Source organism: Erpetoichthys calabaricus, chromosome 5, assembly GCF_900747795.2.
Source record: "Erpetoichthys calabaricus chromosome 5, fErpCal1.3, whole genome shotgun sequence".
NCBI lineage: Eukaryota > Metazoa > Chordata > Cladistia > Polypteriformes > Polypteridae > Erpetoichthys > Erpetoichthys calabaricus.
Genome location: NC_041398.2, coordinates 146,122,374 through 146,150,230, shown reverse-complemented (window position 1 = coordinate 146,150,230; position 27,857 = coordinate 146,122,374). Strand labels below are relative to the sequence as shown.

At 39.6% G+C, this 27,857-nt stretch overlaps 1 protein-coding gene across 1 annotated transcript in view; it reads left to right on the top strand.

The window, feature by feature from the left end:
• The window catches only part of LOC114651996 (protein WWC2-like), a 350,362-nt gene that overhangs the window by 119,340 nt on the left and 203,165 nt on the right, over positions 1–27,857 (top strand). Inside the window, exon 2 of the mRNA XM_028802133.2 lies at positions 1,589–1,698. Coding sequence (XP_028657966.1) covers positions 1,589–1,698 — 110 coding nt within the window. The remainder of the gene's footprint in view (positions 1–1,588; positions 1,699–27,857) is intronic.

Genomic DNA, 27,857 nt, shown 5'->3' with positions numbered 1-27,857 from the left:
AAGGCAAAATCCTTCTTGGAAAGTGCAAGGGTCAGACTTTATTTATTGCTAAGGGGAAGTTGTATGCCTTTCATAGCGATTGACATTCTTGTCATTCCTCCTGTCTAATTTTTAACATTTATTGTAGATATTTATAACTGAGAGTACATTCCAACTTGACAGGAATGCAAAAGTAAACAGAGATTCTCTTTATAGTCCATGTGCACACTGAGATCTCTGTAATTTTGTCAAAATAATCTCAACAAAATGTTAAAAGATTTGTTATATCCCACTTCAGTCATCCAGTCTGTGTGTCTAAGGAACATACATGACATGCTGGCTAGGTAGCATACAGTAACAGAGTGCAAGGACCAGATCTTGGAAAATGCCCTGGTTTGTTTACCTCCGGTTTTGTAAGTCTAACACAGATTAACATTGCAAAATGGCAAATACTAGTCAGATGAAAAATAAAATAAAAAAATTGCCTACTATCATTTTCAAGTCATATGTTTATTCTTTGTTTTCTTGAGATAAATTTGTCAGCATGTCCATTTATTGAGTCTGCTTAATCTTAGTTCATGGTAGCTGGTGGCTGGAATATATCCTTGCAAGGTTTTGCATGAGGCAGGAACTAATTCTGGACCAGACGGCAATCATGGTAAAAAAATATATTAAACACAATGCAGTTTTTGTTCCAGTGTCATCATCTTTGACTGATTCTCTTTTGGTGCCTTTTATTATTGTAATCATCAGCTCTTCTTCTGATAAACAGCTTTTGCAAATAGCACAGTCATACTCTCTATATTGAAACATGGCAATAATGCTTTTTATAGTGAAAATTACAAGAAATTGAATTTGGAAAGAAATGTGGTGTTCTACAATTCCAAAAGATGCAGGCAATTTGGCAAAAAATCTTTGAAATGCCCTTTATAAAATTAAATCAGATGTTTATAGAACAAACACATGTATATTTACAAGCATGTTATGTGAAACAGCCTTTTGGCAAATGCAATTAGATGAAAGATTGTAGGAGAGCCCCACTACTAGAGAAAAGTAGCCAGCATTGGCTAGGTAAGTACTTTGGAATCAGTGTTCCTTTTCTTTGCTGTGGTCTGGGAAGTTGTCTCAAATGTTAAGTCTACAGAGGCATCATTACATGGTTTGTCTTTAGGGCTTTTGACCTGAAATGCCTAAAGAGGAAGTACTCATCTCTTTTATGTACATATAATAGTAATAAAAGCTATTTGATGAATGATGATCATCTTTGAAACTGCTGAGCATGTTTAAACATCAAATAGCTTTTGTAATACTAGATAAAAAGATGGGGAATTTCATGAGTTCAGGTTAATTCATTCAGTCTGGACTAGACAGTTGGAGTCATTTTGATTAGGCTCCAATCTCTGCCTGTATTTATTTATTCATTATTTGGGCTGTGTGAAAATGCACAGTGTATATAGTCAAAATTTCCGCATCCTTGAAAACACAGTTAAAATGTTTTTTTTTTTTGTTACCAGAAATGGCTGTTATTTCACATAAGGAAAATGATTGTAATCTTTTTTTTTAATTTATTGCAACAGAAAGTCTCATATTTGTGTATTTATTTTTGCAGGTTGACAAAACCTTTGTCTTTTGCGGACTGTGTCGGGGATGAGTTACCGTGGGGTTGGGAGGCAGCATATGATCCACAAATTGGTGTCTATTACATCAATCACATTAACAGTAAGTATTAGTTTTGGTAAACAAGACGTTCAATTTTTTTTAGAGTTCACTTATTTTCTATAAAAAAATGGATGGCAATAGTGAAAACTTAAAATCAGTTTTGCAGTAATAACAGATCTTTTTTTAAGTGCTTAAAACGCTGTAAAACTAATGTTTACAATGTATATTGCTTCTTTTCTTCTTTTCTTGGTAATGTGAATAGTACTGAAAAAGGATGTTCTTGGTGTGTTGTATTAAAAAAATGTTTGTGTATGTACATTTTAAATGTATTCACTTTATCCAATTGAGGCTGCTTGCATCAATCATCTACAGTTTATGTTCCTTCAGTGTGTTGTAAATGGCCTTTCAACATGACTGGCATCTTTAGTAATATTTCAAGCTGTGAACTAATAAAGGAAAAAGAGCTGTGGATTACGATTTGATTTTTTTCCTGTTGTGTAATCATTCATTCAATCATCATCAGGTTGTAAAATAATGTCTGATTCGTTTGATTTCAATGCCCTTCCTTTTTCCTGTTAGTGGTGAGCTCATCTAGGGAAGTGCAATGCATTCAATTAAATGGGTCTTTGAAATATTGGATGGGTGTTTTGGAACCACATCAGCTGCTTTAAGCTTTTGAAAAGATTTGTTTCTGTTCAGCTACAAGATAACATTCTCCTCTTACTTAGCATGACTTGTCATGCTGGAGTCTATGTCACTGCTTATTTGATATAAAAAGAAAATACTGAAGTTGAGCATATATATTTATTACAAATTTTTTAGTCAGATAAATAAGGTGGAAATGTTTAACCAGAAGGACAAACTGATTGTATTCCTGTGTTAAATAGTGGCTTAAGATTCAATTATTCAAACTTAGGTACTTGGTGTGCAAGAGAAAAATAATTTGCTTTAATTTGAGTCTAGGATATGATTTTTTCACTTTTGAATGGCTGTTTATATGTTTCTTACAGCAATGATTAATTATTTAAGACTGAATGGATATAAAAATTGTTTTAAGTATTCTGTATGAGCACAGTTTTGAAAGTTGCAGACATGCTCACTAATTCTACTTTGTTGAGATGTTGAAGTAGATGTGCTAAGACTGAATGTCTAAAATGCATTTCTTCAAGGATTTTTGCTTGTTTTTTGGGTGGATCAATGTGACATAATTTACAAATGCCATCACCACCTTTTAAATGAGACTTGAGCCATGCTGTTTCGATGTTTGCATGTGCATATCTTGAAAATATATTTTGAAAGAATTTCTTCTGTTTAAATCGCCAGAAGGCAGCATACTGCTGACAAAGTTCACATGTAGGTCAGGCATGGCATATTTTGTATACCTGTATTCATGTACCTACCCAATATGGAGTAAGCATTTAAATTTAAAATATCACACTGCATAGTCACAAAACTGAAGTTTTGTTAAGGTCATACACACTACTTTTGTACTGTTGTAAGCAGGGTAATATATTTAAGGTGTCTTACAGGTTCAGAGTACTGGGTTATTTCATGCCTTCAAAATATGAGCATGGATCGTAAAGTAAAGGCAATTTGAAAATTACCCAGTAAGCACAATGAATAGAAGCTGATACAATACACCATGTTGATGATCACTTATAGGTACTTTTAAAACACATAGTGATGTGCTTTGCCGCTAGCCTAGTTTAAGCCAAGGTCAAATGAATATGGATAATCTGCTGTGTGATTTCACCATTTTTGAACAACACACTGTAGTGAGATTTCTTTGGGTAGAGAGAGTGAAACCTGCTGAAATTCATTGCAGGATGTTGGCTCAGTGTGGAAGTGAAAGCAGCATAACTCCATGAAAAGTTTATGAATGGGCAGAAGTTGGAAGTGGGAAGAACAAGTGTAAAGGATTAAGCTTGATCTGGTCGACCATCAACATCTCACACACAAGCCTACATCAACATTGCAAATGCCTTCATCAGAGAAGACTGATGGATTACTCTTTAATGGGTATTTTTGAAAGTTTTTGGGACTTTGTGATTTGAACTCTAGAGTTTCATAACAGTAACACTAAGGTCATATAATATTTAGTGTCATCAGGATCTGCCTACTGTATATAAGGTTGTGGAAGCTGTTTCTGTTAGCCAGGCCAGGTCAGGTTGGGGAGCATGCACTGGTACAGTGCGCTGCCACACCCACCACTCGACGAAACAACTCAGGATCCTGGTTGGCAACTCTCCCCCCCAGGCAGACATGTGATCCAATCCCAAATTTTGGAAATGACCATTTGTCTGCCGCAACCATGTGTTATTCGGGCACCCCCTTGGCCTGGTTCAGCCGCTCGAGTTCTCAACAATGAGGATCCTGCAAGCCAGATCACCCTCAGGGAATCATGCCACATGGCTGTAGTGCCGTAACTGATGCTCCCCCACAATGCAGGTCACTGGATGGCGTCCATGTCTTGCAACCATATAGCTTAACAGGAAACACCAGGACTCTAAAGACTTGTACCTTCATCCTTTTGCAAAGATATCAGGAGCGCCACACACCTCTTTCCAGTGACCTCATAACCCCCCCATGCTCTCCCAATTCGTCTACTGACTTCACAGGAAGGATGTTGTTGCCGAGGTAAGTAAACCTCTTGACAGGGTCAACACTCTCCGCAGACAGACACACTGCTGATGTCTGTGCCGAAGAGGACATTAAAGGCCTGGATCTTGGTTTTTATCAAGGACACTCTCAAACCTAGACACTCAGACTCCCTGCTCAGTCTCTTGAGAGCCCGATAAGAGCCTTCATTGACTCCGTGGACATCACAACATTGTTGGCAAAGTCAAGATCAGTGAATCTCTCTTTACCAACAGATGCCCCACAGTCACTGGACCCCACAATGTCGCCCAACACCCAGTCCATGCAAGCACTGAATAGAGTACTGTAGTAGCAAGAACACACCCCTAATGAACCCCAGAATCAACTAGGAAAAACGCATAGGTTCTGCCTCCTCTATGCACAGCACTCACAATACGAGTGTACAGGCCAGCAGTGATATCCAGCAACTTTGTGGGAATCCCGGGAAGTCTCAGGCTGTTCCACAGGGCAGCTCAATCAACTGAGCCAAACGCTTTATGAAAATCGACAAAGGCTGCAAAGAAGTTCTGCTGATAATCGCATTTGTGCTCCATGAGAACCCTCAGTGCCAGGATGTGGTCAATGGTAGACAATGGTAGACTGATATATAGCATAATGGTGCTCCCCAGAGGGCGACGTTGCGGAACTCTCTGAGTCCAGTTTTTTCTTTTTTTTCTTCTTCTTACTTTTCTGTGCCGAGTTAAGACATACTCTGCAAACGTTTTCTGTGATCGGGCGACCTTATTACAACTGAGTGAGTGCAGCCATATCAGACTTTTCTACCCTATCTTGCTGGAATCCCACCCTGAGCTAGCATGCTATGCTGACCCGATGTTGGGTCGACCCGCGGCAGGGACCTCTTCTGAGAACAGGCCGAAGCGGAGGCGTGGCAGATGGGGAGGAGCTGATCGAAGGCTCCAGCGCTTGGTTAGAAATGAAAGGCTAACCCTCCCGGTCATACTGTTTGCAAACGTTCAGTCTCTGGAAAATAAGATGGACGAGTTCCATGCTCGGATTTCCATGCAGAAGGACATTCAGGATTGCTCCATATTGTGTTTCTGCAAAACCTGGCTGGGGGAGAGGACACCTGATGAGGCAATAACACCAGACGGCTACACGGTCTTCAGGGAGGACTGAGGCGCTGCGGACAGACGGCCGCCCTCGTCAAACAATCGTTGTATACTGACTGTAAGATCATTTCTAAATCCTGTTCTGAAAACGTGGAATATCTAACTTTGAAGTTAAGGCCATTTTATCTGCCCAGAGAACTGCAATGCATCATTGTGAGTGTTGTGTACATCCCCACCTCCGCTAAGGAGGAGGCTGCACTGAAGGAGCTACACGATATGATCAGCAAGCATGAAAACACATATCCAGACGCCGCTGTGATCATTTTGGGAGATTTTAACCATTGCAATCTCCGGAAAAATATGCCTAAACTGCATCAGTTTGTGACCTTCCCCACCAGGGGAAATAAAATACTGGACCACTGCTACAGTAACATCAGAAACGCCTTTTCAGCTGAACCAAAAACCTCATTTTGGAAAGTCTGATCACCTCGTGATCTGGCTTAAACCAGTCTATAACAAAAGGCTGAAGACAAAACCAGTCACAACCAGGACTGTCAACATCTGGACTGATGATGTAAAAGCTAGTCTGCAGGGCTGCTTAGAGGCCACAGACTAGAGCATTTTTAAAAAGGCTACTAACGATATTCATGAATATACAGAGACTGTGGGTGACTACATTAGCTGGTGCACGTCCTTATGTGCCCCTCCCAGGACTGTGCGTATGTTCCCCAACCAAAAACCTTGGTTCAGTGGGGATATAAAACAGAAAATCAGGAAGCGGCAGGAGGCCTTCAAGTCAGAAGATCAAGTGGAGTATAAGAGAGCCCGGTATGAGCTGCAGAAGTCAATCAGAGCAGCAAAAAGGTCTCACTCACAAAAACTTGAAGGCTATTACCTTAACCACAACACACACAGCATGTGGGGAGGAATTCAATCTGTCACAAACTACAGGAGAACCACAGCAACTACAGATGTCACCTTTCCAGACAGCCTAAACACCTTCTATGCCAGGTTTGACAGGCTGAATACGGACACACCCTCAAAGGCCCCTGTGACCCCAGAGACACTGCCTTTCAGGTGACACAAACACAGGTCCTGAAAGCCCTGAAGAAGGTGAACCCCCACAAGGCGGTGGGACCCGATGGAGTTCTTCCCAGAGTTTTGAGGGATTGTGGAGACCAATTAGCTGGTGTGTATGCTGACATCTTCAACCTGTCATTATCCCAGGCAGTAGTCCCCAGTATTTTTAAATCCTCCACCATTTTACCAGTTCCCAAAAGATCAGACACATCTACTCTAAACGACTTCAGGCCAGTGGCACTCACACCAGTCACTATGAAATGTCTAGAAAAACTGGTTCTCACGCACATCAACCATATGGTCCCAGACACTGTTGACCCCCTCCAGTTCGCCTACCACCCCAATCGATCAGTGGATGATGCGGTAGCAATAGCCCTACATCACATTCTGCAACACCTGGAAAGTAGCAGAACGTATACCAGGATGCTTTTCCTGGACTACAGTTCTGCTTTCAATACTATCCGCCCGGGAAAACTGATCAAGAAGCTGACAGATCTCGGCGTCCCAACTCCCACCTGCAACTGGATCCTGGACTTCATGACAGATAGACCACAGGTGGTGAGAATGGGAGGATGGGTGTCTGCTGAGCTCACAGTTAGCACAGGATCCCCACAGGGCTGTTGCCTTAGCCCCAAACTTTTCTCTCTGTGCACTTATGACTGTGTCTCCACCCAGGACAACACCATTGTCATTAAATATGCTGATGATACCACCATCTTGGGGCTCATCAAGGGGGGGGACGAGTCAGGATACAGGACCATGGTAAACAATATTCTTGTCTACGGAGAGAAGAATGACATCATCCTCAACATAGATAAGACCAAAGAAATAATATTGGACTTCAGGAATAATCCTCCCCTTCTACAGCCTCTTATCATCAAAGGGACTGAGGTGGAGAGGGCGGACAGCCACAGATTCCTGGGTTTGCAGGTTACATCAGACCTGAGCTAGACTCTTAACACCACAGCCACAGTGAAAAAAGCCCAGCAAAGGCTATATTTTATTCTGATGCTCAGGAAAGCCGGCCTGAACCATCACCCTCTCAACCAGGCCTACAGAGGACTGATAGAGAGCATTCTCACCACAGGCATCACTGTCTGGTATGGGAACACCACACAGGCAGAGAGGAAGGCTTTGCAAAGAGTCATAAAAACTGCGGAGAGGATCTTAGGGACAAAACTTCCTTCCATGGACTTTATGTACGCACATCGTTGTCGGAAAAGAGCAGAATGAATTATCAGGGACTCACTCCAGCCAGCTCACTCTCTGCTCAGACACAAAAACTGTATGTACAATCTGAGATGCAGCAGAGCGGACAGCATCATCTCTCACAAAACAAGGTTTTTCAATAGCTTTTTCCCCGCCACAGTCAGACTGATGGCAAAACAAAATTATTGAATATGTGTAATAACCTCACGCTACCTCACTTCACTTATCATGTAAATGACGAGTGAAAAATGTGCAATATTTTAACTGGGCAATACCTACAATATATTGTATTTTTTTTTGTGTAGATATTACCACTGTTCTGTATAGTGCTGGTATAATCTACATTATTTATTATTTTGTTTTACTGGTTTTTTTTTATTTTTAAATGTTTTACTATGCAATGTAATGCAATATGCAATATGTTTTATTCTGCACAAGAATTCCAATGTGCTTTGACTGTTGATTTAATGCACAAATGGCAAATAAAAGAACATTGAACCTTGAACCTTCTTAGGTATTAAACCAGACTGCTCCGGTTGCTGTAGGTGAGCAAGTGATCACAGATCCTATTGAGGATGACCTTAGCAAGGACCTTAACTAGCACCAAGAGCAGTGTTATTCTCTGTAGTCCTTTTCAAGATAGGAATGACAAGTCCTGTTTTCCGGTCAGTTGGGATGACACCCATCTCCCAAATTGAAGAAAAGATTACTTGCAATGCCAGGATGACAGTCTTACCACCAGCCTGGTGAAGTCCACCCCAGATACCACAGAATCCTGCAGCCTTCCCTACCCTCAGCTGGTTCACCACTCTTACAATTTAGTTTACGTTGTTTTAGGTTGTTAACTGAGTGTTATTGTTATTTATTTTCATTTTATTTTCACAGCTGTTTTGTGTGCCTTTTATTTGCCTTGGCACTTCCATTTAGAATGTTTGGTTTCTATGATGTTCCATACGTTAAGACACTTAAGGAGTGCCTAAGGATTCTTCTGAGAATGAAATCCAGCAGTTGCTTTTAAAAAACAGTTATAGTCAGGAATTGGAAAGGGTCTAAATAATTGATGATTGAAACTAAACAGGCAACTAGGAATCAAAGGGCAAAACATTACTCAGGAGTCAAAGGCAAACCAAAGTCAGAAGCTAGAGAAGAAACCTAGTGCTAGGGCCTACTTGAATAAAAAGCTAACTGCAATAAATAGAATCAATATGTGAAGTATCCATATCACATACTAAAGCCACTGCGAATCTATATCTTTTCTTTGATGTCACAACTGAGACTAAGTTGGTGACATGACATGTTCTGATGGCAATGCATAAATAGGAAACTCTTTCAAATAAACTTTAAATTAAAAATAAACATTATCAGAATGTACATGTGTGGTGTAGTAGGTCCGCAGCTCAAGTCGCTTAAGCGCACAGGTGAGGAGTCGTCCGCATCCGTAATTGTTGCTGCTAATTGCCACATCTGATCCACGTCCCTGTAATATTTAATAGAAGCGTGAGGCGGATGAAAGGGAAGGAAAAAAGAGAGAGAGAAGGAACGGAGGTTAATGGGGAAGAAGGCGGCAGGAAGGGGAAAGCCTGTGAATGAGAGTGAGAGCTGGTTGGACGGTAATGCAGCTGGTAGGAGAGCCCCGGAAGAGTGTTTGGCCGATTGAAGCGGTCACTCCAGCTGAGCAGTTTGGAGGAGCTGGAGTGACCGGTAGTGGAGTCAACTGGCCGCTGAAGGAAGCGGAGTTGTGGAGGCTTTGGGCGTATTGAGCCCCAGCGTGAGCGCCCTGGCTGCTGGGGAAGGAACCCAAGTCTCGGTCTGGCTGGAGCCCTATGTAGCCAGGGATCGGAGGGCTACCGGACCAGAAACAAAGGAGTTGAATTTGCTGGTAGGGTGACTCCCCTGTTGCGGGGCCTGAAGGGGAGAAGCAGGGGAGCCGAAGAATGCACCTGGCTTTAGTTTTAAAGAAAGACTGCGTCCAGCTGTTATTTTGACCTCATTGTTTTAAAGGATTTATTTTTAACCTCCACGGTTTCACCTGTTTTTATTGGATTGTTTATTTGAAGATGTGAGAGACACTGCACTTATTTATTTGAACACTTTGTTTTTATTTTTGCTGTTTTTAATAAAAGCACTTCACACTTTTTGCACCATCTCCTTGCTTTGTTGTGTCTCACTGTCCAGCTCATTGGTGACATTACCGACGGTGTCAGGTTCGAGGGCTCCAAGAAGTAAGACCTGTATTGTCACATGTCAAAAAAAATCAAATACACAAAAATATATGCATAAAAGAAGTTCAATACTACAGCAAGGTTGCTAGGCCCGTTAAGCAACATGCCATGTGACCCATGACATCATGGTGGCTGTAATATAAAAGATGGACACTCAAAATGGTTAAACGTTTGAACTTTAAGAGCAACTTAGTGTTTTTTTTATCTACCTTTATTGCAGTAAGGCCTAATAAAAATGAAGTGATTTTTGACTACTGTTTTGCCTCTTCCATTGAGTAAATTTTAACATCATCTAGTACAAACCAGAAACCAGTCCAGAACAGGGTGGCAGGCCAACAAGTGGTACACTTCCTCATACTCATTCCATGACAAGTTAGGGGCACTATTTCATTTAATATACATATTTTTTGAATATGGAAGAAAACCAGAGTATGCAGGGTAAACCCCATGCTGACAAAGGAAGAATGTTCAAAATGCACATGTAGAACAGCTAGTTAAAATCAGTGACGCAGCATCATCAACCACTCTACCACTGTGCTGCCAGCTTGTAGAATCTTATTAAGTTAATTATCATCATTTAAACAAGGGGAACATATAAAACATGCATATGGTTAGTGCTAAGGCTGAGATTCAAACTTCTGACTCTAGAAATGTTTGGAACAGTACTGTCCATTGTGACACCATCAGCATACTATGCTCAAAACAAAATGAACGTAAGTGATAGAAGAAATTTACAAAACTTTATTGAAGAGGCGATCTATTTCATGTAACTAACCTTAAACCAACAGTAATTTTCTCAAAATAATTAAAAGTAAGAAAGTCTTAAAACAAGAAACATGGGTGCACCTTGTATTTTGTTGTGATTAATATGTGAAATATATCTTTCTTAGTGCTGTAGCTTAAAACCTGTCATTCTACCTGTAGTTTTCCTGGCACATTTTCAAAAACTGAGACTGGCTTAACCAGTAAAAGGAAAATTAGGTTTAGAAGATGAATGGATGTACTAATTTTTAGACAGATAGATTTTGTTAAATTATCATTTCATAGCTAAATGAGAGTGTTATTTGGAGAAGCTTTAGCATAAATAAATGATCATTGTATGAGGTGTGAGCAAAACATTTGACCCTACATGTTTAACTTGAATGCCTATGATAAAGCTTGTTTCAGAATGGCTAGTAATTCATAAATCAACAGAACCAGAACTGATCTGTCGCAAGTTTTGAGCAGAAAGTGCATTATGCTTAACATACTAAATAGTTATTCTTACAAGCTTCTGAGAATTGCACTTAGACAGACAATCATTTTAGAGAGACAGCTATTAAATAAATAATTATATTACAGTTAATTTTTTAATGTATTTAGAGAATAAATATCATTATATTTGAAGATCGGACTATGTTAATTTGATTTATAAAAAAGCAAAACAAAAAAATACAATAACAAATGACTTTAGTTAATGAAAATCAAAGAAAGTGAGTATGAAATGCTAATGAAAATCAGCTTTTTATGCATAAGCAAAACAATCGGCCTTTATGTTCCAAAAAATATATTCCAAAATGTGTTAATTTACCCAATTTGAATATGCACAGTACATAATGAAAGACAATAATTTCAACAAACTCTAATCCAGCCCTAACCTAATGCATATTTTTAGAAAGCAGAAAGGTGTTAAGTAATCACAGATTGTACACTGTCATGGTGAAAGTGACAAGTCAACAACATACTGTTGAATCATTTTGTTTAAAAAATAACAAAGCAATGCAATACTGATTTAGACCAACTATGAAATACTGTATGTCTAGATAAGTGACAGGAACAAGTTGTACTTCTTGGCAGCACTGCAGTTTACACATCAAAGTCTGCTAACAAATATTTTAGTGTTTTTATATGTCTACTTCACCGAACCTTATTGGTAGTGAAAATTGTGTGCTGTACCATAATTGAATATTAGAATGTTAGAATGTTCTTCTGATCTTATTTGAGTTACTATTGGATTTGGCTGGTGTGTGAGCAAGTCTTCTGCTTCTACATGTACTGTGCATAATGTGTTCATCTGTAACTGTGTACTTCCATCCAGACTTCTAATATATATCTTCATACAATTCTTTGATATTTTGATGAGGTGTCTGATCTATCATTAATGTGAAATAAGTGCAGGAAAATATCTTAAACACATCAAAATAAATCAGATTTCAATGTTGGCATCAGGAGGAATAACTAATACATTTTTCTTGTTTGTTTAAATTTTCATTATTCAGCATTTTTAAACTCTTTAGTTAATTTTTGGCTTCAAATAAAACAGAAAAATCTGTGGTAGTTAGTCTCCATTTTTCTGTTAATATTCCATTGATTTCATGGTAGCTTATGATGACTGTCACCATTTTGTCTAATGATCATTTGTCACTTTTAATGTCTTTAATTGTTGCAGTGTATGCAGTAATGATGAACACACAAAGAGGCACTGACCAGTCGTCCAAGGCTACTGAAACTGCATTTACCATATAACACTGTCACGGCCCTATGTATACCCCACATTATTGACTCACCCACCAGATTACCTTGAAAATCATCACATCCTTGTGCCACATTGAATCCAAATCTGTAACAGAGGTCCAAAGAAATTTTTTTATTAAGTTTAATGTGCATTGACAAAGAAAAAATTCCTTCTTGTTGCACTATTCTAAAGAGGTTCAATAAATGTCGGTTCTATTGGTCAGGTAAAGTTATTGAGGACGAAGAACACCAGAAAATACCAAAAGGGTGAGATAGGCTATAGAGTGAAGCCCTTGGTATTCACAACAATGTGTCAGTTTACACATTTCTGATTGAACTGAAATTCTTTATCAAGATTAAACCTATAACCCAGGTAAGATAACAAATAGCATATAAAACTTTACCAAACAGTTTACCTATGCAACTAAATTTGTTTGCTCAGTTTATTGAATTGTTAAATGAAAACCAAGATATGCTGTACAATTTGTGAACTCATCTAGAAGAATGTACTTTTAATGACAGAACTCATTTAAAAAACATTTTTGAAAAAACTAGGGGGCTCTGCCCCCTGCTCCCTTCGCTCACCAACCCCCATGTGGGCACTACGTGCTAGTCATTTCCCGGATCTGTCGCTTGCGACGAATTGTCCTGTGCTTTTGGATAAACACGAATATCAACTCTGTCTTTGATATCTCCGTATTTCAAAACTATTATGACTGACAATTCGTCAAATGTTGGTTTATTATACAGTATATGCGAGCATGATCTTTCAGATTCATATAGAAATCCAAGAAAACGTTTTTGTCTGTGTTTTTCAGATAAATTTCGAGTAAAGTGTTATACTTTTGGGCAAATGGATTTGTATCCATTATTGGCAGTAGAATTTCTAATACGTCCGATTGTTTAACTCTTTCGATTCTATGTTGCATCGCTACTCCGTGATCATAAATATAAACCTGACCGAATTGTGGTTTCTTTGAAATTAAACTTGTAGTAGCTTTAATTGTTGTGGGACCACATATTCTCATAGCGAATGGTCCTGAATCGTGTAAATCTACGTTTTCTGCATTAAATGATGCGAACGCAAACAAATAACATATCTTTTATTTCTCACGGATATGCCTCTTCACTGGGAAGAAACACTTCTTTTCCCTGATGGCAACACGAATTTGATGATCTACAAGTCTCCGACTTAAACTTTAAAGCTGAACAATATCTTCACACTTCTGTCATGTCACCTATGTCCATATATTCGATCTCTTTTCGCTGTTCCGTTATTTCACTGAGTAACAATTTCCATTTGTTAGCGCTAATGCGATCTTTACTATCAGTATTTTGAGACTTTCAAATTCTAGTACTTTCATAATCTCTAACCTGCTCTGTATGTGTATCACGGCAGTGTTTTTGAACCTCTTTACGACGTTCTACTTTGTCTTCTACTCTTTGTCTTTTCTTCTGCTACTGTTTATCTTTTATTTCCACCCCCACTTGGACCTGTTAGGTTTTCAATTTATCTCTTGGCACAAAGTCTCGTCTTGCGGGACTTGAAATTATCTCTCTGAAAATGTCTCGTCTCATCTCTCTGAAAAACTCTCGTCTCGTCCCAAGATTTTTTATATAATAGAGAGATAATATAATTTGAATAAATTGTATCAATTATTTATATTGTGACTATTTTATTTCCTTATTTGGTGTCTATGTTAAATGACCATTTACACTACCCTTTCAAAAATCAACTTCTCACACCGCATCCGTTACAATGAAAAATTGGTTTCTCTCATCTTTACTAAAACTCACCCTGAGCATTTACACTGGCAGTGATATACCTCAGGAATCTATTCTCTGTTTTGAATGATATTGTTTTATTAACATTGTGTTTTCTTTTCACCTTTCTTTTTGCATGTGTAAAATATATGCTAGAATGGAAACAAAAGTGTGTACTGTTTTTATAATATGGCCATTAGTACTTGTCTATGCATGGCTTTGCTGTCATTATGGTAATAACCATCTTCTTGAGTCCCAGTATAGAACTGGTTTTCTTATTTGGGTTGTCAGCTTAAAACGTTTAAGAACCCTTGCATTATACTATAGAAGCTAAAGCTGTCTGTAATGCATCAACTGTGATGTTAGTAGGCTACCTCTCAGACCAAATACTACCATAATTAAAAAGTGTGCAAAAGAGAACATGGTACATCACTCAGATAATTTTACTATAGGTAGAGAAACAAGGAGACAAATAAATCAGTGGCAAGAGCCAAGGCATGAGCCCTTGAGAATGTGTGTGAAAAAGTAAAAGAGGGAGAGAGAGTGATTTTTAGAATAGCAAAAAGTAAGAACAAGACGGGAAAGGATTATAGTCAGGTAAATTGGCCTTAATTGGGGATGATAAAACCAAGTATAGATGGAAGAGGTACTTAGAAAAGCTGTTTTAATGAATAAAATCCAAGGGTAGTATTTGGGGATGGAATACCAAATGAAGGGCTAGTACCAAGAATAAGGAGAGAGAAAGTAAAGGAGGCTTTAAAAAGAACTAAAAATTGAAGGTAACAGGATTGGATGAAATACCATTAGAAATGTGAAAGACTTTAACTCTTTCAAGGCAGATGTCAACTTTTGTCAAAATTCAGGGGTAGAGGACAGTAATCAGCTGTAAGCGGCAACAAAACTCACTGATACGTTTTAGTTTGACTCTCTTTGCTAGAAGGAAAGTTAGCTTCATTGATTTGACTTCAATTTCCTTCGCGTGAATGAGTAGTGAAAAGCAAACAACCTCTAAAATGGCATCGACATCTGGTGAGAGACCAAGACCAAACGAATGTGCAAAGCAAAATGCTCCGCGGGTGACATTCTGTGTGTTACCGCTGAACAATACTCTGACTTGTTGGACTCAAAAATTAAACTGAGGTACCAGCATCAGCTGATTGTAGTACTGAACACGTTTATGTAGCTTATGTGCCCATTAAGGGAAACATTCGCCTAGGAGGATACCACCGCTTATGATGACAAGGGGTACGAATTAAATTGCATTGCACTGCGACTGCCACCATCGCACAAAGATAGCCAGGCAGCTGACCCGCCACAGCATTCCTTCTGGTAGTCAAGCTGCCCCCGAGCAGCTGCTAGAGATGACAAACAGGCGCCGACAGCAGCCATGACACACAGCAACAGACATTTTATGTTGATTTATGTGTAAAACCATTGCTTTGTTAGCAATTTTTTTTTTGGAAAAATACTCCTCCTTTAAAGAGTTAAGAGAAGAGGGAGCAGATGTATGGTGGATCTAACGCAGAAGATCTATGAACAGGAAAGAATACCAGAGGAGTGGAGGAACAGTGAAAGTATACCCATTTATAAGGAGAAGGGCGATATTCAGGATTGTGGAAACTACAGAGGGATACAGCTGATGTCACACAAAATAAAAATTTGGGAAAGGGTTATAGAGAGGAGGCCTAGGGAAGAAACCACAATAGGAGAGGAGCAGTTTTGTTTTGTGTCAGGGGAAGAAACAACTGATGCAGTCTTTGCTTTGAATTATCTCATAGAAAATCATGGAGAAAAACAGGAAAGTCTGTATATGGTGTTCATTAATTTAGAGAAGGCTTGTGATAAAGTGCTATGTCAAGTGGTCTAGAGGTACATGAAAGAGAAAGGAATACCAGAGAAGTATGTGAGGATTGTCCAGGATATGTATGAGGTAGCAAGGACTGTGGTTAAAAGCAGTGTTGGGGAAACATGTAAGACATCAGTTAAAGTAGATCTGCACCAAGAATCTTCTTTAAGTCCTTGCCTCTTTGATCTGGTTATGGTTGTGTTGAGTCATGTGATAAGAGACCAGGCACTCTCATGCATGCTTTTTGCTGATGACATTGTGTTGTGTAGCACCAGAAAAGAGCAACTTTGGAAGAATGGAGAAGGACATCCAAAGATATAAGGTTGAATATAAATTGGAAGAAGACAGAATATATGAGGTTTAATGACGATCAGGATTCAGAAGTTAGCCTGCAGGTAGAGCTATTGAAAAATGGGTACGTTTAAATATCTAGGATCAGTAGTAGTCCAATATGGAAAATTAAATGCAGAGATAACCCATAGAGTGCATTATGGATGGAACAATTGGAAGAATGTATTAGGAGTATTGTGCAACTGAAGAATTAAGGCAAAGTTTAAAGGTAAGGTTTGTAAGACAGTGTTAAGACTGGCAATGATGTATAGAGCTGAGACATGGGCAGTATAAGGAGCATGGGTGAAGAAGTTAGATGTGGCAGAAGTTACAATGTTCAGAAGGATGTGTGGAATTGCAATAAAAAGACAGAATAAGAAATGAGACAATCAGAGGTATAACAAAGTGAGAGAGATATCCAAGAAAGTACAGGAAAGTAGGTTGAAGTGGTATGGACATGCGATGAGGAGAGACAATAAATATGTGGGAAGAGAAAAAGAAATATGCCAAAGCGAAGGTGGATGGATAAAGTAAAAGAACATCTGAAGGAAAAGGGCTTGAGTGACGAGGAAGTGCAGGACCAAACTTTTTTGGAGAAGGTTGATCAAGCACATTGAACCCATTGAGAAGTGGGAAAAGATGAAGAAATCATGTGGCAACCTCTCAGAAACGTGAGTCATGACCTATTTTTTAAGAAGACATGTAAGAAATTATTCTGTTTTTGTGTATCTACATTACTAAATGAAGGTTGTATATATGCACGGATGCCAGACGCCAGAAGCAAGCTGTGCCGAAAACACACGCGCACAGCGCCTCAGCGCCCCAGAGTCAAACCCAGCGGCTTCACAGAGTCAAACCCAGCGGTTTCCCAGAGTCAGTAGGTGGTGCCCAAACAACGCAACCTGTAAACTAAACTTGAGGTAAAGCGTGCACGCCAACAAGTTGCCATGGTAACATATTTAAACTTGAGGTAGTGGTGATAACTGACAGTGCCAGCAGTCAGTGTTCTCCACTCCACAGTGCCAGCAGCTACTCCTCTACATAGTGCCAGCAGTCAGTGTGCCTCAACAGTGCTAGCAGTACTCCACTCCACAGTGCCAGCAGTACTCCACTCCACAGTGCCACCAGTACTCCACTCCACAGTGCCAGCAGTACTCCACTTCACAGTGCCAGCAGTACCCCACTCCACAGTGCCAACAGTACTCCACTCCACAGTGCCAGCAGCTACTCCACTACACAGTGCCAGCAGTCAGTGTGCTCTAATCCACTGTGCCAGCAGTCAGTATGGCAGCTGTCAGTGTGGCTTATTTGAATCACATTAGGGTAATTCAGTGTTAAAAGTAAGTTCACTTATGATTCCTAACAGCAAACGACTTCTAGCTAACGACACAGCCACAGATAAACAAAAACGAGACCACATGGATAAAAACAATGAACGAAGGTGCCTACAACGCGCTTCTGAAACACCAGAAGCAAAGGAGTCACGGCTCCAAAAAGAAAGAGCTCAATGATCGGAAATACAAAAACGAGCCCGCATGGATAAAAACAATGAACAAAGGCGCCTACAACGCGCTTCTGAAACACCAGAAGCAAAGCAGTCATGGCTCCAAAAAGAAAGAGCTCAACGATCGGAAATACAAAAACGAGCCTGCATGGATAAACACAGTGAATGAAGGCGCCTACAACACGCTTCTGAAACACCTGAAGCAAAAGAGGCACAGCTCCAAAAGAAACAGCTAATGTATTGGATAGGCGTGCAAATGAGACAACAGAACAACGGGTTTGGAAGGCTTGCACAATTGTTCATCACAAAGAATATCAGAGGAAACTGCAGAAAGGCTAGAAAGTCATTTAGAAGGTTTAAGATGTTCAGTATTCCAACAAAGAAAAAGCCAAAGAGAGGAACGACGGACAGCCGCTGAACAATTCCTCAAGTTAGCTGAGAACGCATTCTATAATGAGTCCACTGTTCATGAAAATTCATTGGGATTAATGAGTGTCATTTGCAGTCATTGTCATTCACTTAACTTCCTTCAAGAAAAAACTGGCAATACAACTGACGAGTTTACACGTTGTTGTCAAAAGGGTCAAGTTAAGCTGCCTCCTTTGGATGAATATCCTGAATATTTATGGAAGCTTTTGACTAATGATGTACCCGAAAGTAAAAGCTTTATGGAGTGCGTTAGATCCTCTTGCCATGGAAGACAAAAGCCCAATACCCAAATGCTACTTTCTTGACGGCCCTGGGGGAAGCAGAAAGACGTACCTTTATGAAACACTTATACATTTTTTTTTGTGCAAGGAAAGAGTTAATTTTGGCATCAGCTACAACCGGAGTAGTGGCTAATTTGTTTTTTCAAGCTTCCAGTTCCAATCACGGAAACATCCATTTCAACTATGAAAATGCAAAATGACAGTGCAAATGAGATCTATCTGGCAAAACTATTGCTTTTAGACAAATGTACAATGGCATCCAGTCATTTACTCAATACCATTGATAAACTTCTGAGAGTGTTAACACTAGAATTACCAGAGCCTACGAAAAAACCCGTAAATCCGTCCCACCTTAAATCGCGTCTTAAATCCGTTTGCACCTCTCCGCCAGAGTCCTTTGTCATCTAAATGTGCTGATAAACACAAGCTACTAGCAGCCAGCTATTCCATCCCCCCACCGACTTAGAATGAACTTCTCTCCTAGCTCAAGCCTTGCCTTGATTTGATTACCTGGGATTGAAGTGGAGTTTTACAGTGGAAATAATTCTAGCGTTATTTGGAATACACGCATTTCATGTGTGTTCCATTTCTATAGTAGGCTGTGCAAACACATTTTTAAAACAGAAACGTTTTTCATATTCTAATAGTAAATGACAAAATGTAGGCATAAACTATATAACGTATGAAGCCTGAAGTCCATATATCAAAGAAACACTTTCACAAAAGGTACAAATAAGAGAACACATGCGCTTTCATTCAAAAAATTTAAAAAAAAAAAGCCGCGTTAGCATGCCACATTGACACACTTATTACAACCGCCGCGGTGGCGTAATGGTATCAGCTCCTGACTGGGGATCAGAGGGTGGCGAGTTCGATCCCGCATGGCTCCACTTCGAGAAATGAACTGCATTTATTCTTACAATTTTAGAATAACAACATAAATTTGATTTCAGTCTGTAACAGCCGGTGTAACTTATGATACTGGTAAAGGTTAGCTTTTTTTTTTTTTTTTAATTCACTTTTCATTCTCGCAGTCGCATTCAGAATCAATCCATACAACCCCATCTGACACAGCTGGTTTCACATAAATAAAAGTGCACTTTTATTCAAGACTATAACCGAAGAATAAAGAAAGCAAGTTACAGTTGGTGGTTGATACGACAGCTTGCGTGGTGCAATGTTAAGAACTGCTGATTTCCGATCCGTGCTATATAAAATCATCACATTCAAATATTAACAGTTCCCACACACCCAAGGTCCGCCATTCCTACATTTACGACATGTGTACTTGTTGCAGTGTACACACCTCTCTGTGCTATGGTTCCTATTACAGTGAATGAGCACCTGACACTGTACTTTCTTCCCTGGGGGAAGCTGAGGTCTTAGAACGGAAGTTTGTTGACGCTGTATCATCTTTTCTTTTTCCATCGCCTTTTCCTGTAAGAAGCGACGACGAAGTTCCTCTGCAAGGTGAGCCATGAACACTCTTCTTTTCTCAGCGGACCCCGTGCATGCCTTATACAGTACGTGTGCGTTCATCGCTGCTAGGTCAAGGATGTTGTAGAACACAGCAACCGGCCACCTGCGTGTTCCTGTTCGCACTGAACAAGCACGCGCCTTCTGGTCCATAATGTCAACGCCACGCTGGGGAAAAAAGAAAGACAAATATATGTGACATTTTGAAGAAATCATTTTATCACCAGAATAGCACCAGAATACTTCGTCAGACTAATATGTTTTTCATTAGCATACCTTCATGTGGTTGTAGTCTGTGACCGTGTTTGTTTTTTTTTTTTTTTTATCTTGCCCAATCTCCAAATCATGGTGCATTGTGCTGAGAATGAAAACAGACTTCATCTTTTTGGGCACATACACTGTCAGCATGGCACTGGGAGATCTAAACACCAGCGTGGAGAATTGTTTGTGTACTGAACTGACTTTAGCTGCAGGTGGAAGTTCCCGTCACACTTTATTCATGGTGCCAAGCAGAGTTGTATTGCGGTGCAGCAGTCTATTAGCCAGCGAAAATGACGTGAAGAAGTTGTCTGTTGTTACGGTTCTGCCTTTTTGGATTGCGGCAGATTTAGAGACAAAGTACATGTGCAATGCCACTCCTTATTTAGGAAAAGATCCCAGTCGTCCCACGGGAGAAAGACTTTCCGAGTCTGTGGTCATAAAGCTTATGGAGCCATTTCTGGACAAAGGCAGAACCGTAACAACAGACAACTTCTTCACGTGCGGGATCAAACTCGCCACCCTCTGATCCCCAGTCAGGAGCTGATACCATTACGCCACCGCGGCGGTTGTAATAAGTGTGTCAATGTGGCATGCTAACGCGGCTTTTTTTTTTTTTATTTTTTGAATGAAAGCGCACGTGTTCTCTTATTTGTACCTTTTGTGAAAGTGTTTCTTTGATATATGGACTTCAGGCTTCATACGTTATATAGTTTATGCCTACATTTTGTCATTTACTATTAGATTATGAAAAACGTTTCTGTTTTAAAAATGTGTTTGCACAGCCTACTATAGAAAGGGAACACACATGAAATACGTGTATTCCAAATAACGCTAGAATTATTTCCACTGTAAAACTCCACTTCAATCCCAGGTAATCAAATCAAGGCAAGGCTTGAGCTAGGAGAGAAGTTCATTCTAAGTCGGTGGGGGGATGGAATAGCTGGCTGCTAGTAGCTTGTGTTTATCAGCACATTTAGATGACAAAGGACTCTGGCGGAGAGGTGCAAACGGATTTAAGACGCGATTTAAGGTGGGACGGATTTACGAGTTTTTTCGTAGGCTCTGGTAATTCTAGTGTTAATGGATAAAAATATTCCATTTGGAGGAAAAGTACTTTTATTAGGAGGAGATTTTCAACAGTGCTTGGCTGTTCTTCCGCACACCATGTGTTCAGCTATTGTTCAGTCCAGTTTGAAATACGCAGAAAATTGACATTACTTTGAGAAACTAAGCTTGGTAGAGAACATGCGGTGTACAGATCCAGAATATACCAATTGGCTGTTGCAACTGGGAAATGGAAACTTTACCAATGTGTTTGAACTTCACTCAGATATTATTGAAATCCCTCACGCCTTTATTTGCGATGACTTGGTAACAGAGGTTTTTGGTAAAGCAGTATCATTATATATTATGTCCAAAAGAATATTAACGTTGACCGGATAAATAACCAAGTGATTGGATTGCTTCCTGGAGAAAGCCGCATCTTTCTAAGTACTGACAGTGTTGATTCTGAAGACGAAAGTGAGCATCTTAATTTCCCATTAGAATATTTAAACACTATTAACCCGGCCGGATTACCACAACACAATCTTAACCTTAAAGTAGGGACTATATTCATGCTATTAAGAAACCTTAATACTAAACAAGGTTTATGCAACGGTACACGGTTGGTCGTGAACAGCATGAGACAAAATGTTATTGAGGCACAAGTGCTTATGGGATCCCATACTGGCAATACTGTTTTAATTCCCAGAATTGACCTTACAAGTTCTGACCTGGAATTACCTTTTAAACTTAAACAACGCCAATTTCCCATTAAGGCTGCATTTGGTATGACGATCAACAAATCCCAAGGACAAACCATGGACAAAGTAGGGATTTACCTATCTGAGCCTGTATTTGTACATGGACAACTTTATGTTGCCTTTTCAAGAGTCCGGCGTTCGTATGACGTTAAAGTGAAGGTTTTAACTACTCCATACCAGGGACAGCTGATTCAAGGACAGGAAACCATCTTTACCAAAAATATTGTTTATAAGGAAATGTTTGATTAACTATTTTGAATTTACCATTTTATGAATTATTTGTTTCCAATTTACTTCATTTAAACCTTTGCACTCCAATGTTTTTTTTACTTATGAGTACAGCAACTCAAAGACATTTTGGACTTAAATGATATAACAATTAAATATCAATTTTAGTTTTAATAAATCGGTTGAAGTTGGAAGAAATATATTTATTTAATTAAATGAAAACTTTCCCAGGACGCTCCCACCCTCCATGATTTTTCATCCCTCCAAAGATTGGAGGGAACAGAAAGTGATTGCCATTCTTGGCTTTGCGATTCGTTAGAGAATCTGGGGTTTACTGGTCTTAATATAACACAAGCTTTACATAAAATCACTGTTCATATTCAAAACATAAACAATTTCAATTCTCTTAAAGTCCCCTTGCCCATTATACTATTAAATTGGTGCACAGGAATTTGATCTTATTGTTTATATAAAAGGTACCTATTATTTAGTTAAAGGATGGCTCAAAATTAAAGATGTAAACACCAAACAATCTATTTCATTACTTTTTGGGAATACTTCATTCAGTATGGAGCAGATAATGGTTATCTTGATGAATGACATTGCAATATTTTTGAGTTTGAGGTTCAAATTTCGAATAAGATGTCTTTTTTGTTGTGTCAGTATGTTCTTCTTATGTTTACATTGTGTTACTTTTGGTAGTCTGAACTCCTGTTGCATTCTTATAACAAACTGTGAAACTGAACAGTGATGCTCAATGCTGTTTGTGAAACGTGTACATGTGTGTTAATATATACTGTATATCAGAGCTCCATTCATGTTAATTACCTCACTCACTTCTGATCATTTTAACATGTTCTGGTTTGCAATGTTGTAGGGTGAACACATAGGAAAACATTTGCACTTTAGGGAGCAAAGTGCATTCTGTGTTAAGCAGCATTCAACATTTACAAGTGTTAATAATAATAATAATAATAATAAATTTTATTTATATAGTGCCTTTCCCATGCTCAAGGCACTTACAGAATAAAATAAAGAACGGCAGCGTATACAGTATATAGCATTGTACAAACCAGATAAATAAATAAAGAAGATTAAGACAGTGAATTCTGAAAAAAAAAGAAACAGACAACATAATTGATGGTCTAGCACACACATACAGGTTACATTAGCATCTTGACAGAGAAGTAAACTGAGAGAAAGGTAATAAAGTCAAGTAGAACTAAAAGCCTTCCTGAACAGATGAGTTTTGAGTTGTTTTTTAAAAGAATTCATGGAGTCAGCTGACCTGATTAATTTTGGTAGGTCATTCCAGAGTCTGAGCGCTATACAGCTGAAGGCCCTGTCACCCATGGAGTGTAGATTAGTGAGAGGCACAACAAGATTGCCAGAATAAGAGGACCTTAGTGGGCGGGCAGGCACATAGTGATGGAGAAGGTCACTGATGTAGTTTGGAGCGAGGTTATTTAAGGCTTTGTAGGTTAAGATTTTATATTCGATTCTGTAAGACACAGGGAGCCAGTGGAGACGGAGCAGGATGGGTGTGATGTGCTCGCTGCTGCTGGTTCGAGTAAGGACTCTTGCAGCTGAGTTTTAAATAAGCTGGAGCTGTGATATAAGATTAGAAGGGGCACCTGCCAGTAGGGAATTACAATAATCGATGCGGGATGTGATAAAAGCATGGACAAGTTTCTCAGCGTTAGAAAAGGAGAGGAAGGAACGAACACGGGATATGTTACGGAGGTGAAAGTAAGAAAGTTTCTTAATGCGATTTATGTGGGCAGAATAAGAGAGGGAGGAATCAAAAATGACACCAAGATTTTTTACAGTAGAGGCAGGTCTGATGAGATCACCGCCAAGATGGACTGGGAAGGAGCTCATTTTTTTAAGTTGCATTTTAGTCCCAATTTGCAGGAGTTCAGTTTTATTGCAATTTAATTTCAAAGAGTTCTGCTCCATCCAGGTTTTAATTTCACTAAGGCAGGTTGTGAGCTGAGAAAGCTCTGATGAAGTTCCACTTTTAACATTGAAATAGAGTTGAGTATCATCTGCATAAAAATGATAACCCAGTCCATAGCTACGGATAATATGGCCAAGGGGAAGCATGTAAATACAGAAAAGCAGAGGACCGAGGACAGAGCCTTGAGGGACTCCTTGTGTGACTGGCGCTGAGCTGGATCTGCTCTTGCCAAGACTAACAAACTCTTGCCTATCAGTCAGATAGGACTTGAACCACTGGAGGGCAGTGCCAGAGATACCCAGCATGTTCTCCATTCTGGACAGTAGGATGTCATGTCTGACAGTGTCAAATGCTGCACTGAGGTCTAACAGAATTAATATGCTGGTTTGTCCAGAGTCTGCTGCCATAAGCAAATCATTGGTTACCCGTAGCAGAGCAGTTTCACAGCTGTGCCGCGCCCTGAAACCAGACTGAAAGGGTTCCATCAAATTATTAGAGGTTAGGTAATTGGTGAGTTGGGAAGCTACAACACGCTCAAGAACTTTTGACAGGAAAGGTAAGTGGGAAATATGCCGGAAATTGTTAAGATTGTCAGCATCAAGACCAGACTTTTTTAACATTGGGGTTACAGAAGCAATTTTAAAAGTGAGCGGCACAGAGCCAGTGTCAAGGGATGAGTTTATTATTGTTGTAACAGTCGGGATTATGGCATGAAGGCAGGATTTAAGTAGTGTGGTGGGGATGGAGTCCAGTACACAAGTAGTCGGCCTCATCTTAGAAAGCAGGTTATTAACAGACGCAGATGTGACTGGTGAGAACTTAGAGAAGGAGCTGGATAGAGTGGGAAAACAGGGAGAGATATAAACAGATGATGTATTTATGTTAGTTGAATTATTTAGATCATTAATTTTGTTACGGAAAAAGTGGAGGAATTCCTCACAGACTTCAGTAGAAGAGGAAGTTGGGCCAGATGCGGGTTCGAGTAGTTTATTAACTACAGAGAACAGAACCCTTGGGTTATCGTGGCCACTTTCTATTATTCTGCCGTAATGGATGTTCTTGGCAGAAGTTAGTGCTTCTCTGTAAGCTCTTTGGTGGTCAGAGAAAGCCTGGATGTGCACGGTGAGGCCAGTCTTATGTGACATTCTCTCAAGGCGCCGGCCAGCTGCTTTCATAGATCGCAATTCTGAGTTATACCAAGGAGCTGAACGTTTAAAGGAAACCGACTTATGTTTTAAAGGAGCTGTTTTATCTAATGCTGAATGAAGGGCTGAGTTATAGTGGTCAACAAGACTATCTAGTGTTGGTGTAGAGAAAAGCCAAGCAAAATGACACCTTTTATTGGCTAACTAAAAAGATTACAATATGCAAGCTTTCGAGGCAACTCAGGCCCCTTCTTCAGGCAAGATCTTGCCTCGAAAGCTTGCATATTGTAATCTTTTTAGTTAGCCAATAAAAGGTGTCATTTTGCTTGGCTTTTCTCTACATTCATAATGGCTAACACGGTACAACACCCTAGTACTTCTTCAGGCAAGTGTTGGTGGAATAGGTGAAATCAGTAAAAGATCAGAAATGGATCCAGAAAGGATAGAGGGACAGATATTTTTAAGGTTTCTGTAAGAAATTTGTCGTTTACAGGTAAGAGGAGGGAAAGGCAGTGAAACAGTGAAAAATACTGCTTTATGGTCAGAGAGTCCCAAATCAGTGCTGTAAATGTTGGCAACAGATAGTCCAGAAGTGCAGATCAGATCCAATATATGACCGCCAGAGTGGGTTGGAAAATCAACATGTTGTGTCAAGTCAAAGCAGTCCAGTAAGGATAGGAATTCATTCCTCAGTTTAGATATGGGGATGTCAATATGATGTTGAAATCACCAAGAAGGATAATTCTCTGAGAGTAAGAGCTTAGGTGGGTCAAAAGTTCAATCAGATTGGATAAGAAGAATGCATTGTGTTTTGGGGGACGATAAATAACAATGAGTGAGACAGGACCTGATTTCGTTATTAGTTTAAGAGCCAGGCACTCAAAAGACAATGGACAGTCAATCGGGATTCGTTTAATGTTTAAGTCAGTTCTGACAATTACGGCAAGCCCACTGCCTTGTCTTGAGCTGCGAGGCTCTGTGTGGAAAGTGAAACCAATTGGAGTCGCCTCTGTGAGAGACGGAAATTCGTTTGGTTTTTGCCAAGTCTCCATTAAACACAGAATATCAAGTTTGGTGTAAGTGATGAGTTCTGACAGCACCAATGCTTTGCCATTAAGAGACCTCGAGTTAAATAGTGCAATGTTAGTTAATGAGGCTTCTTTTTGCACAGAGCCGTGATCAGGGTTTATTTCCACATAATGTAAATTTGGCACACGGACCCTTGTATTTCCAGGGTCCTGAGAAGGACGGCGTATTCCTGAGCAAATGCTGCCGGTGGTCTTTTCATTTGCAGCCCGTCGGTGGCGGCGACCTGACCCGCGATGTATATATTTCGGGCGTTGCAAAATACCGGCATCTTTTAGGATGTTTCAGTCAGACCATTTGCTCTGGACAAACTGTTTAATAAGAAGGAGTTTGTCATGAGAGTATTTTAGCATGATACTGGGCAATACTTATCTGAATAGCACTGGAGAAGCAGCACAGCACAGCGGAACCGGTAGGACAGGCGGGTGTGGTAGCGTAGGTGAGCGGCGATAGCAAAGCAGCAGAAAGCAAAGCAGGAGGAGGTAGCAGGATTTGGAGGTTCCAATACACAGCCACAAGGAGTAACGCTTAGTTAGCACATCACCCCTCAGTGCTTGTGTTCCACTACTACTGTAACCTACAGAGTTGTAAATTGCTTATTGATATATATCCTGTAAAACTCTGACATCAGCCTCCTTACTTTCATCCAATTATTCTGCATTGTAAAATTCCCTCCATGTTTGTCTGTGACTCTTTATAGATCATAATGTACAAATCTTTGCTCAAAACTCAATCTTTTCACTCTTGTATTTTAAATCTGGTATCCTTACATGAATTCTTTTAATGCTTGTCCCAAAGTATAAATATTTCCCTGTCATTTATCATGTGCTACCATTTTAGTATCTTATGATCTTCCCTGATATTGTAAAAACACACTTGTGCTTTTTACCACGGTGTTATGCAAAATATACTTTGGTTAATTTATTTCCTAGGATAGTATCTATGCAAATTATGAAGTATAGTAATTACTAACACCCATTTGGCTTCTTTTTCTGGAATATGTGAGGTATTTGAGGTTGAGTGTTGAACAGTTTATTACCACACAGATAAGGTTTCTCCTCTTGCTGTTCACAAGGCAAATAATTTTATTGTCTATCAGAAAAACAGTATAGTAATCAAATTTTTGAATGAAGCAGCGTTTGCTCTACTCTTCTCCAAAAATGACAATTGTGACATTATCTGCTCAAAATGGTACAAAAATGAAGAGGATAATGAAAATGGTTATTGGTATTAGAAGAGAAAGCAAATACAACTCTGAGACATTCATAATTAACAGTACCAACAGAGCAAAATAGCACACATACATTGGCACCACAATTGATAATAAAATCTCTGAACTCTAGTCAGTAGTGACTACCCTTGTATGCAAACCAAGGAGTTTTCGTATTGTGGG